Consider the following 14,696-nt stretch of genomic DNA (forward strand, 5'->3'; position numbering starts at 1 on the left):
GGACGCCGTGCCATGACCTTACCGAGTCGTCGGGAATGAAACAAAAAAGAGCCGGTATCCTGCCTTCATGGGTATCATCAAGTGTTTCCAACCAGACCATCCCGTGTTGCCACGTTGGTCCTCGCCGCACTCTCGGGAAACATGGATGGGGGTCGGACCTCGGGCATGCCGGCAGTGGGTAGGGCGAATGCAAGAATTTCGAAGGAATGTACTGGCATCAGGTGGCATAGGTCAGCAGGCCCCCCTACGCCGAGCTGTGCGCGAGCCCGCCCACTAGTCTATCAGCTGATAGCGAGCGCCGCATCCTGACCGGGCGGGAGCGCATCAGAGCATGGCGGCAGCGGCATCGGCAAAGTTGCCGACGAGGCTGTCGCCGCCCTCCACCTTGATGGGCACATCCCCTTGTTGCATCTCGATGGTGTCGTCGTCCGGGGAGCCCCAATCAACGCGGGCCACGGAAGGAAGGTCGTCATGGGAAGATAGCTTGGAGAGGAGTGTTTGGTACCGCACAGTGGTGGCGTCCTGGCCGACATAAACGTAGGGGCCTGGGGCGGGCTGGGTGGTCTTGTCTTGGGGCACGATCTCGTAGATGTCGACCATGGCACTATACAGCTGGGTCAATAATGCATCGTCCCAGAGCCGTGGAACCGGGAGCGGGGGTGATGGGGGTAATGGGGGCAACGGGGGCAACGGGGGCAACGGGGGCAACGGGAGATCCGGAGAACGGGAGGGGTGAGGGGTGACATACTCGGATGTGCGCGCCACCACCCTCTGCAGAGCCTCAATCTCTCTCTGGACTTCCTGTGGATCCTCCTGACCCATCATGTGTTGTTGGTCGAAGCTGCCATAGTGTAGGTTGTTCGGGTCGTCGAAGAGGTGCCGGGCTTCGTCTTCCTCCTGCACACAAGCGGCGTCAGTCAACCTCGGTAGTCATGATTGAATCGCAGGCGAGGGTACATACGTCATCGTATACATCGCGACGGCGGCTGCCGAGGCAGGAAGAGCAGTTCCCCATGACGTCGTCTCGTCTGGGGTCGGTCGGTCGCAAAGCAGTCGCCGAGGCAAAAAGAATTGGAGCAAAAGTTGTCGCAAAGCGCAAGGAATGACAGGAAGGTCGGAAATAACAGCAATTCCCGCGCGGGGGAAACTAGCGCGGTCGGTTCATAAGGAAGGAATTCCAGGCGAGAATTGAGCAATTCAAATCGATCAATGGTGGGATGTTGACGATGTTTTCGAGATGCGGTTGTCGCAGCGTTGGGGCGGCGCTAAGGAGGTTTCTTGGGACGGAACTGGAGTCGCTGCTCAGGTTTTTCGACCCCATCCTTGCTCGTTCCTCGGCTGCCTTGGAGCTGGTACCCAATCACTCAATTGATGCAGGGGCGGCCCGGACCCCGACTTTGCCAAGGGGTGCTGCTGTGCACGAGCCATATTAGATCGTGGGAGCACGGGCTGCCTTCTTTCCAGGCACGCCAGGCACGAGATGCCCGTGGATGTTAAACCTGCCTGAGGTGTAAATTTGGTGAGGTCGCGGCCTCTTTCCATCCAGAGGTACTTTTCCTGTCAAATTTTCACAGTAACCTCCTCAAGGATGAATTGAACCCCACAATTGGCTGAGGTGCTCGCCGAAGCTCCTTCGCAAACAGACCTTGTTTGCGTCTGTCGCGGAAATTGCGAAGTCTCGCCCGTCACATCCTCCAGCAAGCGCACAGTTAACTATCTCCCCCACTCGGGAGCTGCTGCACCACTCACTGCGCGAGTCTACACTAACGAGCTTCTGGTGGCCCACGGCATCCACCAATCTCAACCATCACAACCCGGCATCAGTCGGAGGGTTTTGACAAGTTGAAGCGCAAAAATGGAGATATGCGCATGGAAAAAAGAGCTTTGCACTGGGCGCGCCTCTGAGCAAACGGCTAATCTCGATTTAAAACCCCACGGTCCCCGCGATGATCATCACCATCCTCCCTGCTTTTGCACTCTAATTCCTGCCAAGCACATCTCAAATCACCGACAGCTGCAGTCCGGCAAACACGCCCGATGCTGGCCAATCTTGGTCCACCCCCACGGTGATCGAGGCGCCACTGCAGCGATGATCGACCACTCGGCGCCAACCCCAGACATCCCGGCATCCCGGCTTCTCGTTCACTTACACAGACCAACATCACGATCAACATGGCCCGGAGCAGAGTTGGGACGGGCTTGAGGTGTTTATCTTGCGCCTTGGCCCCAGCTTCCGAGGCGTTGTTCAACCTTTTTCGTCATACCGACTCTCTCTCTCTCTAGGCGGCCCGATACATACGGAGACAGTAAAGAACACTCGGCGAGGATGCCAAACCGAACTCTCCGTCAACCAGAGGGTGCAGTACCGCCGGCGGCGTTCCTCTTCCACTCGGCCTGGCCCCCAACCTCGGAATTCCACATTCGAGGGTCGTTGATGCACCGCCAGACGGACGGGACCACTTGCGGCGCCGACGAAACGACATGTCCTCAAGGTGGCTGGTGTTGTAAGTCAGCTTCCCGGTCGAAGGAGACTTCAACTGGCCTGGTGTGCTCTGTTGAGCGACAACATCGCTAACCATATTCCCGACATTTAGGCGGCGCTGGTGAGACATGTTCTATCGACAACGGAGCCTTCTTTTGCTGCCCTGCAGGCGCGGGTGCTGGCTGCGCGCGGGTTTGCGCAGTTGGCGACTTCCAATGCGGTTCTATTTGCTGTGCAAACGGGCAGACGTGTATGGGGGCCGATACGCTGTCGCCGTTTTGCGTCATTCCGGAGCCAAGTTCGGTTGCGCCGACAACGACCCCCTCCAGTCGAACAACGACAACCTCCCAGCCGTCGTCCACCAGTTCAAGCAGCAGCATATCCACATCCACCACGCACACATCAAAACCCACATCAACTGCGGCACACTCCTCTACCACCATCGCCGCCTCCCCAACGGCAACCGATCAACCTTCACCTCCCAAGGCCACCGACACCTCCACAACTTCGGCAACTCCGCAGCAAGGAGGCCTCACGCACCCGGCCCAAATCGCAATCGGCATCATCGTCCCCATCGCCGTTGTCTTCCTGGTCGGAGCTCTCTGGTTTCTGATATTCCGCCGGCCTGGCCGGGGCCGCGGACACCGCAGGGGGGGCACGGGAGACACGAGCTTTGGCTTCGGGACGGGCTCGCGTGGGCCCACACCTCCGCCGGCATATTCCAAGGCCGGGCTGGACGCGACCTCGGAACCACCGTTGTCGATGCATGAGCAGTACATGATGGAGGCCAACGCCGAGAGGGGGAGGGAGGGGCCGGCAGTTGGGGAGGGGTTCGAGATGGCGGATCTGAGAACGGAAGGGCATCCGACCGCGGGGCAGACGGGGGTTCATACGGATACACAACCCGGGGCGGGCCCCGGTGATGTGTCACCCCTTTCCGATGACTCTGGATCGAGGGGGCGAGCGTCGCCTCACCCGGGCATCGCGGTTGCTGTTTAGGTTTTGTGCAGTTGTGAGTCGCGCTCTGCCCTAATATTAAATTCTAATACTTAATTACGATCCAATAATCATTGGGAGTGGCGAGTCGCAGCTCGTAAGTGTGTGTGACTGTCCCGGCCAGGAACCACGCGTGCGTGGACCCTGGGTTAGGGTCAATTAAGCAAGCCATGGTTGGCGCTGACGGTTTGTTGTTTGATATCACCCACTCAACCAACGAACAGACCAACCAAAGCGAGGTTGGAATCCAGATTCCGTGACCCTGTTCCTGCCAAGCCGACACAGACGCTAAATTGAGGACATGTTTGGGGGCCACTGAGGGGGAGAACATGGGATCAAAGAAGTACCTACTGTGGAAGGTAAGTACCCAAGTAAGCAGGTTCAAAGTTGAAAGAACGTTGACTCACGCCGTGCTACATGTGTGGTGCGTCATTGCCGTCCTCACCAACGACTTCTCGTCTATAAAAACAAAACGGCAGGCCCCCTCCAGAGTAGATTGTTTTTTTCCGTTTCATTCTTCTTCTTCTTGGTATCACTCGCCAATACCATCTCTCCTCGTTCATCACTGACTTGCTCATCCCATACATCTTCTCCCACTGGGGATGCCCCTGAAAAACAACCGATACACCAAGCTTACCCGCCTATTTTCGAGATCTAAGACTACCAACATGGCGACTACCGATAATATGGCTACCGACAACTCGGCTGCCGCGCACCCAGAGTACGATCTCTTGATCGTCACCGATGCTACGGCCTCGATGAATTCCTTCCTCAGGTCGCTCAAGAGCTCGTTGAACGACATCATCCGCATCTCGGCTACAACCGCCTGCTTTTCTCGAATCGGTGTTCTCGGATACAGAGACTACCACAGCGGCATGGCAGTCACCGAGTGGTCTGGATGGCACAGCCGCGATGCCCAATCGGAGGTGTCTGGGGCGGGATTACTGGCCTTCGTCGACGGACTCAAGACTGGGCCCGGTGTTGACTGGCCCGAAGCGGTGAAGACCGGCCTTGCTCTCGCCTATCAACTCATGCGCCCGACGGCGAAGACGATCATCCTGATGTATGCCGATGCCCCCCCGCACACGGAGCTGACAGGAGGCTTGTGGCAAACGGAACTGGACAAGCTCCGCGAGCCCGGGGTTTACGGCGGGAATGGGAAGCTCTTTGAGGACTGGACCTCGATCTCCCGAACCCTGAGCGAAGGCGAGAAACAGGCACAAGTGTTCAGCATCATCAAATCGAACAACTACGGGTTAACCTACGAACCCGATCCCATGTTTCTGTACCTCTCGTCGTGCACCGGGGGCGTCTGCATGGCGCTCCGGGCGAGCCCAACGCCGACCACCATTTCCGAGGTGACCATCGGCCTTCTGTTAGCTTGGATGGGTGCGACCAAGCAGGGCGCTACACTGGACACAAGGGCCGTCGCTGACCACTTACGCTACCTCGACGGCAGCAAGGTCAACCAGCTCACGTCGGAAAAAGACGAAACCGGCGTTCGTTATCTGCCCATTTCCACCGCAGCCGCTGACGAGCACGCTCTCAGGGCTAACATCGCTCGCCTTGGGGTCTCACTGGAAACCATGTCCCAGGTCGTCCCGACCCGAGAGCCCCCGGTCATGGACTTCGCCAAGAGGTACAAGGCTGACCCCGAATATCAGGGGATCGTCATCGAGCAGCTGACCGACATCATCGAGTCCGACGTGTCCGCCCTTGCCGTCAACCCCGTCTTCGGTGCGCTCTGGAGGACGGTCTGCAACGACCGGCTCAACCCTGCCCGCGATGGGCTGATCACTAAATTCGGCTTGGAGGTTGACAGGATTGCGGATGCGAGCAAGAAGGACCGCTTGAAGCAGTGGTTGGAGGAGTCGTACGACTTCGCGGCAGAGATTGCCGAGATGATCGGGGCGGTGCCGGAGGAATCCCGGTATCCATGCGTCTTCCTCGACCCCACGGTGCGGTTCGCGCCCGCCGAGGATGCAGAAGATGACACGGAGAACTCAAACTCGATGGAGTTCTCGCGCGACGAGTTGCTAGAGATCGGGCGGTCCTGCGACTACCGCATTCTGCGTCGACTCGGCCGCATTCTCACCCGCCTAACGTACGTGAACTCGAAGGAGGACCTCCCTGCCCATGTCAAGGATGTCTCGGAAACCGAGCTTCCCAAGATTCCCATCGTACTGGCGCAGCCTGAACACAAGAGAAAGTTCTGGAAGGCACTTCTGCACACAGTCCTTCCTGGGACCATGCTGGGTGCCCGCCCCGCAGCGTTGTTGGCAGCCCTCAGCGTGCGGATGGGGATCAAGCCCCTTGAGGAGGCGGCCTACACCGAGCTTATGGCTTGGCGGGACAACTGGAACACACTTGATGTCCCCGAAACGTGGAGCTTGGGCTGTCTCGGCCTTCTTCTAGAGGCCGACAAGAAGCACCGGCAGCTGGCGGTGGAAACCCAATCAGCCGTGACAGGCGGTGAAACCGTTCTGAAGGAAGAGGATCGCAAACTGTTTGAGACCCTCGTCGACTACAAGCTGCTGGAGATGAACCTGTCTACGACGCTCACGGCAGAGGTTGGCTGGACCCCGAACAAGAGCAAAGCGCCTCTAGGGCCGGTTGTAACCTGTAACGCTTGCGAGTTCCCCCGATCAGTGACGGTTATGGCCGAAGATGGCATGTGCGGGCTGTGCTCGGCAGCTCGCGAGATCGAGGACAAGGAATCACGGGAGGCCCTCGTGAAAGGGGGCGTGTCTAGTTCCGATAACAGCAGCACCGCAATAGCCTGGAACGAGTGCTCCATGACGGACTGCAGGGCACAGTACGTGTTGTACCACCCGGAAAGCCTCAATGTCCGTCCCAAGTGCCACTACTGCCGACAAGTCGGCAGAACTTCTCAGACGGACCCCAACTACAAGGCCCTCACAACTGCCCCCTGCGTCACCTGCATCCAATGCACCAACCGCATCATCTGGCCCGTCGCCTACCGCCCATCCTCCTTCGACGAATCCACCTACAAATGCTCCGCCTGCACCTCGGGCGCCAACCTCACCATCACCACCGTCGAGACGACCGCGTCGTCACTCGCCGAGGAGAACGGCACGGCCTGGCTCCTCCGCAACGACGACGCCACCATCCCCACCCCCTTCACCAACCGCTCCCTCTACCGCACCATCAGCACCCTCCCGGACCCCGCCACCCGCACCACCCTCATCCCCACCAACGTCGCCATCCTCCCGCACACTCAAACCACCCTCACCCACCGCGGCAAACCAATCCACAACACCCCCCACCTCCTCTCCACCCTCACCTCCTGGATCACCGCCCGCCGCGCCCAAGCCGGCACCTGCACCCTCTGCTTCACCACGCACCCCAAACGCGCCCTGCACCTCGCCTGCGGCGGCCGCCGCGGCTGTGCCGAGCGCGTGTGCACTGCCTGCGCAGCGGCCTGGTACGGCGCCAACCGGCCGGGGCGCGTGCTCAATACCGCCGCGCTGACCTGTCCGTTCTGCAGGCGGCGGCCGGCGGCCGGGGCGGCGGCGCTGCCGCGCGCGGTCAGGTGTCTTGCGGGGTTGAGGGAGGCGGTGGGGGAGGCGGGGGAGTGGGTGTATGCGTGGTGTGTGGATTGTGGCGGGGCGAAGAGGTATGTGGAGAGGGTTTGTGCGCACGGGGCGCCGGAGGGGGTGGAGGGGTGGCGCTGTGAGGGGTGTGTTGCGGCGGCGGTAGCTGCGGCTGCTGCCGCGGGTGGGGATGGTGGTGATGATGGGGAGGGGGGTGGTGTGAGGCTGGTGGTGAAGGAGTGTCCTGCGTGTGGCGTGGCGACGGAACGCACGGCGGGGTGTGACCATATCTCGTGTCCGTGTGGTAAGCATTGGTGCTTCAACTGTGCGAAGATGGTGGCGGATACGTCTGGTGCCGTGTACAAGCACATGTCGGCGGTGCATGGTACGTGGTTTGAGGGTGAAGAGGGGGTTGGAGATTATGAGGATTATGAGTTTGAGGGGGAGGAAGACGGGGAGGGGGAGGATGAGGTGGTTTGAGTAGCCGGGAGAGAGCGGTGAAGAGTGGAGAGAACGTACCTACCTACCTAGTTAGTGGACTGTAATCGCGAAAAGAAAACTTGTAATTGTATTCCGGTCCCGCCCCGTCTTGTTTGCGACGTGAAACCTTGGGCTTCTGAAGATTTCACAATAATCCCCTTTCGACACATTTGTTGGAAAAACTACAACCAAAGTTTTCTACCTGCGAGATGTAGCCATTTGTATTTAATCGTCTTCGGGTTTGGGGGTCGGGGGTGCTTGCGTTTTTGCCATGCAAACGACACCAATCTTGGGCTCACCGTTCATCTACTTGGGGCCAAAGACATGGGCATCATACCAGAGAGAATTGAACCTCAATAAACATGACCCCGGGACTGAACATCGCGTGCCTGTTTCTCCTATCCGTTTCCCTTTTGCGTCTCATGTTGGGTGGCATTCAGGGGCTGCAAGGTGGGGCTGTTTACTCGGGTTGCTAGGGCAATTCACGGAAACCCAAAGGTCAAGAACAAGTCGTGGCATTGTCGGAACTATCTCGACGCGCTTTCGAGAGCGCACAATGAAACCATCTTTTGTAGACAGCAATATTAAGAGCTAGAGTAACAGCAAATATCCGTACAAAGTAGTCTTGCGGAAGACCTCACAACCCCCACCGGCATCCCTTGGCGATGCCCCTTTTTGTGATAAACACTCCGCATCCCAGTCCAACCCATTTCCACCCAAGTCCCGGGCACATACAGGCCCCAAATGTATGTCAATGAGATCCACCAGATCGACACAAGACATTCAGTGCCTAGCCAAGGTCCACAAACTCGGCCGACAGAACCAGCAGCCTGATCAAACCCTGCCGCGCCCACCCATAATCCGGACCGTAACCGTGGTATTGTACGCCATCCGTGACACCCGACTTCCGTGACAGACACCCGAGTTGACCGACCGAAAAAAAACAGAGGAACGAAGAAAACATGAAACAGAGAAGAAACACCCCTTCCAGCGACGCGGCATCACACACACCCACCATCAAGCATCGCCAAACGCCGTGTCCGAGTACACGGTCCCGCGGTCGCCAGCGATGCCATTCACCTGCCCAACACCGAGGGTCGACATGCTGTCGGCCTGCGAGGCATCAAAGCCATTGCCATACTGCGACTGCGAGGCCGCCGCCGCCGCGGCCAGCTGCTGCTCGTGGGCGCGGCGCTCCAAGTTCACAATGATATCCATGGCGCCGTCGAGCGTCTCCTTCTCAGCGCGCAGATCGCGGCGCTTCTGCTCGATCTCGGGACCTTCCGACATGAGGCGCTGCAGGACGGCCTGCGCGGCGGCGCTGGTGGTCAGGCCGAGCTTCTCGTGCAGGTAGGTGTCGATGACGGAGGCGACGCGCGGGAGCAGGCCCGACATGACGTGGATGGAGACGTAGTCGACGAAGCGGTTGGCGGCGGTGAGGTAGTAGCCGCGGATGTAGGCCGCCACGGCGAGCTCGGGCTCGAAGGGGTCCGGGCCCAGGTTCTTGAGCTCCTTGGCCATTTTCGTTTCCTCTTGCTTCCTCTCCTCGTCGGTCATGTCCTCCATCTTAGGGACGGAACAGACCTCCTCGCCGTTGTGGGCGGCGATCCGGAAGTGGTTGCGGTGCCGCACGAGGATCCTCATCTCGGCGGCCTGGTTGCGCTTGAGCGCGTCTTCGTCTTTGGTGAAGAGCCGTTTCGACTCGAGGTTGTAAATGAACTCGAGCTGGATGCGTAGCTCCGTCCGGTGCGCCTCGATGAAGGCCCGCATGTGCTCACGTGACTCCTTGTAGACGGCTCGGTTCTTGAGGTGGGCGAACGCGGCGTCGAGGATAGTGAAGATCTCGGTCTGGAGAAGGGTGAGGGTGTTGTCGACGAACTTGTGTAGATGCCGGTCCCAGCTCTTGGCAGCTTCGGTAAACAAAGGCTCGTAGACGGTGGCTGACACGAGACCGGGTTGGCCTGGGACTGCGGCACGCCGGATAAGCTGTCGGATATCCATCAGGCTCTTGGACCGGCCGCCCCGAGAAGGCGTCATAGCCGGCGTTGAGCTTCGCGCATGGCGGGGTGTCGAGGGGAATATCGGGTTGTCCTGCGACTCGGTCTTGATGACATTCACATGCCGCTGCCTCTTGGGAGTGGCCTGCGTCATGTCCACGGCCGGGGCCGGGCGTTTCCGAATGGTCGGCGACGGCGTGGGGCTGTCGCCGTCGAGATCGATGACGACTGGCGGCTTCGAGGCCTTTGCGTGCTCCCGGACGTTAAACTTGGGCTTCATGTTGATAATGAAGGTCTTGAAGGGCTCTCCGTAAGTGTCGTCCCAAATGCTCATGAAGTCCTGGTGGAGGACGCGGTCCTTGACGCGAATAGTGAACTCCGCCAGACTTTTCATGATCTCTAGCTCGGGGTTCGGCGGGGGATCCGGATACTTCTTGAGTTGCTTTCCGATGTCGACGAGTCGAGTATCTACTTTGTGCTTCACTTCCGGCAGGCTAAGACAAGGTCAGGTACATACTCGAGGACAGCGGTAGTTATCGAACAGACTCACATCTTGGCAAACTCTTCGCCCAGCTTTTCGGACAGGAACACCTTCAACTTCTCAACGCCACACTTCTCCTTGAAGTTGTCGAATACTTCGGGCCATTGGCCCGTGGCATCCGCGGTCCGGTTGAAGAAGGATTCTTCCATCTTATTTTGTTCCTCCAGGTCGCTACCCTGGCGAGAAGTAATAAAATAACCATAACCGGTTTGGTGGGCTTCTCCCTTGAGCATACCGAGCCAACCTGTAGCGGCATGGTCGTCATTCGGCAGTAGATCGGCCTTGGTCATGACGCCAATACAGCGGTTTTGGGCCCGTTGGCCCCTGATGATCTTGAGAGCGAGGGAATTTTCCGTATCTTGGTTCATCGGGACCGCGCACAGGATAATGGCGCTCGGACGCGAGATGTACTCGCGGGTCAAATTCTGAACGACGCGCTCAAGAAAGATATCCTCGCTGCGTCTGGCGGTCATAAACACACCGGGAAGGTCGTAAAAGTTTAGATCTGCCAGATCGGGTCCCTTCACCTCCAGTGCAACAGTATTCGGAGAGAACTGCGCTTCAGCTCTCTCCTCTTTTTTCGTGACCTGCTCAAGATGCTGCTCCCGAGTGTTGTCGGGGACCTCGCCCTTCAGCTTCGGGATAAAAAACTGGTAGGGGGTCGACGGATTGAGTATCGCGACCTGGGCGCAGCGGAGAACGGTTTCGATTTCCTCGGAGTCGAACTGGTCCCTCACGGTCTTGAATTCGCGTCGTGCTTGGCGACTGGGGTCGAGCTTGGCCCACGGTGGGAACTTGTTGTTCCCAGTTACGTCCCGTTCCGTGAGCGGGTGGTTGGGTGGGCAGAAATCGTAGTCTTGCTTCAAGAATACGCGACACGACCACTCATCGGCGCGGGAGACACGGATGTGGATCGGGCATCTCGTGCAGGTGCCGCTGCTACGAGGGAGGCTGAGGCCCGCGATGGCGGACATTAGGCTCGATTTGCCGGAGGACTGGTCGCCGACGAGGACTAGCTCTGGCAAGCTTGCAACATGCTGGATGCCGCGGGCTTGGAGCTCGCCCAATGCATCGTTGATGTCCTTCAGCTTCTGGCCCATGCCGCGAAGTGCTCGATTTGCGCCAACGAAAGAGCTTTGGACACTCTGCGAGCCCATGGGGTGGTTGATGTCATGTTCCGACTTTGGGCCACGCCGAAACTCCACGAAGAGCAGGTCATTATCCTCACCATCCGGGCTCCCAGGTGGGCCAGACGCGGTAACAGGCCGTACACGCGTGTCGATGCTCGCTATCACAAGTTAGTCGTTTTTTTGCCACGCAAATCGGGGTCAAAGATAGCACTTACGTGCAGCCGATCGGACTGGACGCTGTCTCTGAACCCGCTCACTAAGCGTTTCGGACTCGGCATCGGGAATAGAGTCAGGAGTGGCCATCGAACGGACTCGGCCGCCTTCCTGCTTGATTCGCGGCATTGCCACGGCTTGGGTGGACGTGACGTCTAATGAACTGTTGGTCAAATGCAACAAATTGATCGGAGTGGCGGATGGAGACGGAAAATGTTCCAAGTAATCTGTAAATGGTCGCAACTTGCCTGTTTCGACCGACTTGTTTAATTCGGCCAATCGCCGCCGGGATCCTGGAGTGCTGTCCGACTTCAAAAAAGAGAGCGGGTGTAGGGCAAAGAAGGTATTCAGAGCCAAAAAAAAAAGAAAAGAAAAGAGGGTTGGGTATTTGAAGTGACGGAGGCGAAGCCCGCTTGCGAGTAAAGAAGGTGGAATTCAGAAAGAGGGTGTGGAAGAAGTGGAAGACTTTGAAGCGAGTGAGAGATGGAAGGAACCAAGATAACGAATGAGAGGAAGAGAGGCAACAGTTTCAATGGTTTGATGATTCGACGGCCGCGGGCGCGCAGAAAGCCGAACTCGAACTGCACTCCGACCGAAGATGGCGATTGTTAGCAAAAGACCACAACCTGCGAGGCCGCAGTAACAAGTTTGATCTTGGTCTGGAGAGTTCCCAGAGTTTGACGGTTGCTCGAAAGGGGCTGGAAGTTGTGGGTCTGAAGCAAGCTCGCGATTGGATCCTGGTTGCGCGGTGCAACGCGTTTGTTGACCGCGTTTTCACGCAAGCACTCCGAATTTCTGCGGGGCACCGTGATTTTCCTCGGAACGGAACTGGCAGAGTTCCCGTCATCCAGCCATGATGGCACAAGGTTTCTTTTGCAATGCATCGTGTTTTTGCTTTTTATTTTTATTCAAATAGTTACACCTCTCTCTCCATACTCACCAAAAAAATGGTCGGTTATTAGGCAATTACCTGGAACAGTCATCGTCGAAGTCAACTCGACCAGCAATGACACTCGAGCAATCAGGTCAAAAAGTTTGCCTATTTTGTCTTGAGCTTCCATGAATTGTGCTCCAAATGCGGCCAAAGGATGGCTCGTTCACGTGGGGAGCTGTTGAATTTGAGTCGGTGCTTTTGGCGCAAGCACATCGCTTTTGAATGAGGGGCAACGCACGGGCCATGCAACCAGCTCGACCCCTACCAGGTAAGGTAACAGCGCTCCAGGGACTTGGGCCCCATCTGGCATCGTCGAGAAAGGCTGTCCTTCCTTTGCCTCCTCAGTGGCTTCCTCATTATTCAGACCCCTTCCGAGTATCGACAAAGCCCAGCATCACACACTCGCCATGTCTCTCCAGATTCCGCACCGCGAAAAGTCCAACGGCGCTGGCGGCGCGACGAAGGCCGTGATCCTGGTTAGTGGATGGCGGGGAATTGGGGGGCAATTCGATTGCTGCCACACCGACTTTGAAGTCGGAGGAGGATTTTGAGGACGAATTGTTGACGCAATGATTAGGTCGGAGGTGCCTCGCGTGGCACTCGCTTTCGCCCGCTCTCCCTCGACGTTCCTAAGGTATGCGCAAACCTCGATCCCTTGCGCTCTGTGACGGCGACGCTAACCTGACCATCCCTACAGCCCCTCTTCGAAGTCGCCGGCCACCCCATCATCTGGCACTGTCTGACTGCCATCGGAAAAGTCCCCTCCATCCAGGAAGTCTACCTCATCGGGTACTACGAGGAATCCGTCTTCCGCGACTTCATCAAGGATGCCGCGACCGAGTTCCCCAACCTCGCCATCAAATACCTCCGCGAATATCAGGCGCTGGGTACTGCTGGCGGTCTCTACCACTTCCGCGATGCCATCCTCAAGGGCCGCCCCGAGCACATTTTTGTTTTGAACTCGGACGTCTGCTGTAGCTTTCCGCTCAACGAGATGCTCCAGCTAGCTCAAGAGAAGGACGCCGAGGCCGTCATTCTGGGGACGCGTGTTAGTGAGGAGGCCGCCACCAATTTCGGTTGCATCGTGTCCGACTCGCACACCCGCCGCGTACTGCACTACGTCGAGAAGCCCGAGAGCCATATCTCGAATCTCATCAACTGCGGTGTCTACCTTTTCTCCGCCGACGTGCTCTTCCCCTCGATCCGCAGCGCCATCAAGCGCCGCACCGACCGTCCCCGCCTGGCTTCGTACCGCTCCTCCGACAACCTGGCGAGCTCCTTCATGATCGATGACGACGAGGAAAACCAGAAGAACGAGGTCATCCGCCTCGAGCAGGACATCCTCGGCGACATGGCCGACAGCAAGCAGTTCTTTGTATACGAGACCAAGGACTTTTGGCGCCAGATCAAGACCGCTGGCTCCGCCATCCCCGCCAACGCCCTTTACCTCCAGAAAGCCCTCCAGAGCGGGTCCAAGGACCTCGCTGCCCCCTCCGCCAACATCATTCCTCCCGTTTACATCCACCCCTCCGCGCAGGTGCACCCCACTGCCAAGCTGGGCCCCAACGTTTCGGTTGGTCCGCGCGCCACCATCGACGCCGGCGCCCGCGTCAAGGAGTCGATCGTCCTGGAGGACGCTGAGATCAAGCACGATTCTTGCGTGCTGTACTCTATCATTGGCTGGAGCAGCCGCGTGGGCGCGTGGGCCCGCGTCGAGGGCACGCCCATGCCGGTGACCAGCCACAACACCAGCATCATCAAGAACGGCGTCAAGGTACAGGCGATCACCATCCTGGGCAAGGAGTGCGCCGTCGGTGATGAGATCCGCGTACAGAACTGCGTCTGCCTGCCATTTAAGGAACTGAAGAGGGTGAGTGTCCACGCGGACTGGTTTGTATGATCTAAGCTAACTCGCCTGCAGGACGTTGCCAACGAGGTGATCATGTGAGAAGGTCATAAAAGGGGGAGATACCCGAACGGCTACGCCCAGGGGGTGCCGAGGACCAACCTTTCTGCAATTCTCTAGCGTGCTACAATGCGAGGTCATCAAAACACTAATAGACGGATGGGCCAGATCGTTCTTGGCTTACACTTCATCACGACGTGCCAAATCAGGGATTTTGGCCACCGATGAGCACTGCGACACTACTATGCATGGTGGAGACCGTTAGTCTTCCATAGATGGAAATAGACAGGTTTTCAAGTGCCATCCACTGCACCCGTGACGGCACGGCATCGCTCTTCTTAAGGTCAATACAGCCCTAACATAAGAAAGAAAGACAGAACTCAAGTTACATCCAACGCCCATCCAAACTCATCAAGTCGTAAACATCTCTCCAGCACAAGCGGCCACAAGACCAGCCACACCT

General features: G+C 58.0%; 5 protein-coding genes across 5 annotated transcripts; 3 read left to right on the forward strand and 2 right to left on the reverse strand.

Moving 5' to 3' along the window:
* Nucleotides 1-169: 169 nt before the first annotated feature.
* B0H64DRAFT_44958 (late endosomal/lysosomal adaptor and MAPK and MTOR activator-domain-containing protein) lies at nt 170-1,116 on the reverse strand. Its single transcript, XM_062807098.1, has 3 exons — nt 962-1,116; nt 749-897; nt 170-604 (listed from the first exon to the last, which is right to left on the reverse strand). Exons 1-3 carry the CDS (start codon nt 1,013-1,015, stop codon nt 325-327), a joined length of 483 nt encoding a protein of 160 aa, XP_062654749.1. The 5' UTR covers nt 1,016-1,116; the 3' UTR covers nt 170-324.
* Nucleotides 1,117-1,970: 854 nt separating this feature from the next.
* B0H64DRAFT_45015 (uncharacterized protein) lies at nt 1,971-3,503 on the forward strand. Its single transcript, XM_062807123.1, has 2 exons — nt 1,971-2,504; nt 2,595-3,503. Exons 1-2 carry the CDS (start codon nt 2,327-2,329, stop codon nt 3,479-3,481), a joined length of 1,065 nt encoding a protein of 354 aa, XP_062654750.1. The 5' UTR covers nt 1,971-2,326; the 3' UTR covers nt 3,482-3,503.
* A 192-nt stretch (nt 3,504-3,695) lies between these two features.
* On the forward strand, nt 3,696-7,525 carry B0H64DRAFT_450862 (uncharacterized protein). The gene has a single exon (XM_062807139.1). It carries the CDS (start codon nt 4,081-4,083, stop codon nt 7,510-7,512), a length of 3,432 nt encoding a protein of 1,143 aa, XP_062654751.1. The 5' UTR covers nt 3,696-4,080; the 3' UTR covers nt 7,513-7,525.
* Nucleotides 7,526-8,412: 887 nt separating this feature from the next.
* Nucleotides 8,413-11,675, reverse strand: B0H64DRAFT_45049 (P-loop containing nucleoside triphosphate hydrolase protein). The gene is made up of 3 exons (XM_062807128.1): nt 11,396-11,675; nt 10,060-11,338; nt 8,413-10,003 (listed from the first exon to the last, which is right to left on the reverse strand). The coding sequence occupies exons 1-3, from the start codon at nt 11,520-11,522 to the stop codon at nt 8,530-8,532; spliced, it is 2,880 nt and encodes a 959-aa protein (XP_062654752.1). The 5' UTR covers nt 11,523-11,675; the 3' UTR covers nt 8,413-8,529.
* A 639-nt stretch (nt 11,676-12,314) lies between these two features.
* B0H64DRAFT_410172 (nucleotide-diphospho-sugar transferase) lies at nt 12,315-14,533 on the forward strand. Its single transcript, XM_062804774.1, has 4 exons — nt 12,315-12,803; nt 12,905-12,961; nt 13,025-14,197; nt 14,249-14,533. Exons 1-4 carry the CDS (start codon nt 12,735-12,737, stop codon nt 14,273-14,275), a joined length of 1,326 nt encoding a protein of 441 aa, XP_062654753.1. The 5' UTR covers nt 12,315-12,734; the 3' UTR covers nt 14,276-14,533.
* Nucleotides 14,534-14,696: the final 163 nt, after the last annotated feature.

Source organism: Chaetomium fimeti (assembly GCF_033439085.1).
Source record: "Chaetomium fimeti strain CBS 168.71 chromosome Unknown B0H64scaffold_10, whole genome shotgun sequence".
Lineage (NCBI taxonomy): Eukaryota > Fungi > Ascomycota > Sordariomycetes > Sordariales > Chaetomiaceae > Chaetomium > Chaetomium fimeti.

Coding starts and splice junctions, on each gene's coding strand:
- B0H64DRAFT_410172 (XM_062804774.1), top strand. CDS start 12,735: ATGTCTCTCCAGATTCCGCACCGCGAAAAGTCCAACGGCGCTGGCGGC. Junction 12,804..12,904: donor CGACGAAGGCCGTGATCCTG/GTTAGTGGATGG, acceptor CGCAATGATTAG/GTCGGAGGTGCCTCGCGTGG. Junction 12,962..13,024: donor TCTCCCTCGACGTTCCTAAG/GTATGCGCAAAC, acceptor CCATCCCTACAG/CCCCTCTTCGAAGTCGCCGG.
- B0H64DRAFT_45049 (XM_062807128.1), bottom strand. CDS start 11,522: ATGCCGCGAATCAAGCAGGAAGGCGGCCGAGTCCGTTCGATGGCCACT. Junction 11,339..11,395: donor TCCAGTCCGATCGGCTGCAC/GTAAGTGCTATC, acceptor AACTTGTGATAG/CGAGCATCGACACGCGTGTA. Junction 10,004..10,059: donor GGCGAAGAGTTTGCCAAGAT/GTGAGTCTGTTC, acceptor ACCTTGTCTTAG/CCTGCCGGAAGTGAAGCACA.
- B0H64DRAFT_45015 (XM_062807123.1), top strand. CDS start 2,327: ATGCCAAACCGAACTCTCCGTCAACCAGAGGGTGCAGTACCGCCGGCG. Junction 2,505..2,594: donor TCCTCAAGGTGGCTGGTGTT/GTAAGTCAGCTT, acceptor CCCGACATTTAG/GCGGCGCTGGTGAGACATGT.
- B0H64DRAFT_450862 (XM_062807139.1), top strand. CDS start 4,081: ATGCCCCTGAAAAACAACCGATACACCAAGCTTACCCGCCTATTTTCG.
- B0H64DRAFT_44958 (XM_062807098.1), bottom strand. CDS start 1,015: ATGGGGAACTGCTCTTCCTGCCTCGGCAGCCGCCGTCGCGATGTATAC. Junction 898..961: donor GTCGCGATGTATACGATGAC/GTATGTACCCTC, acceptor GCTTGTGTGCAG/GAGGAAGACGAAGCCCGGCA. Junction 605..748: donor GTGGTGGCGCGCACATCCGA/GTATGTCACCCC, acceptor CCAGCTGTATAG/TGCCATGGTCGACATCTACG.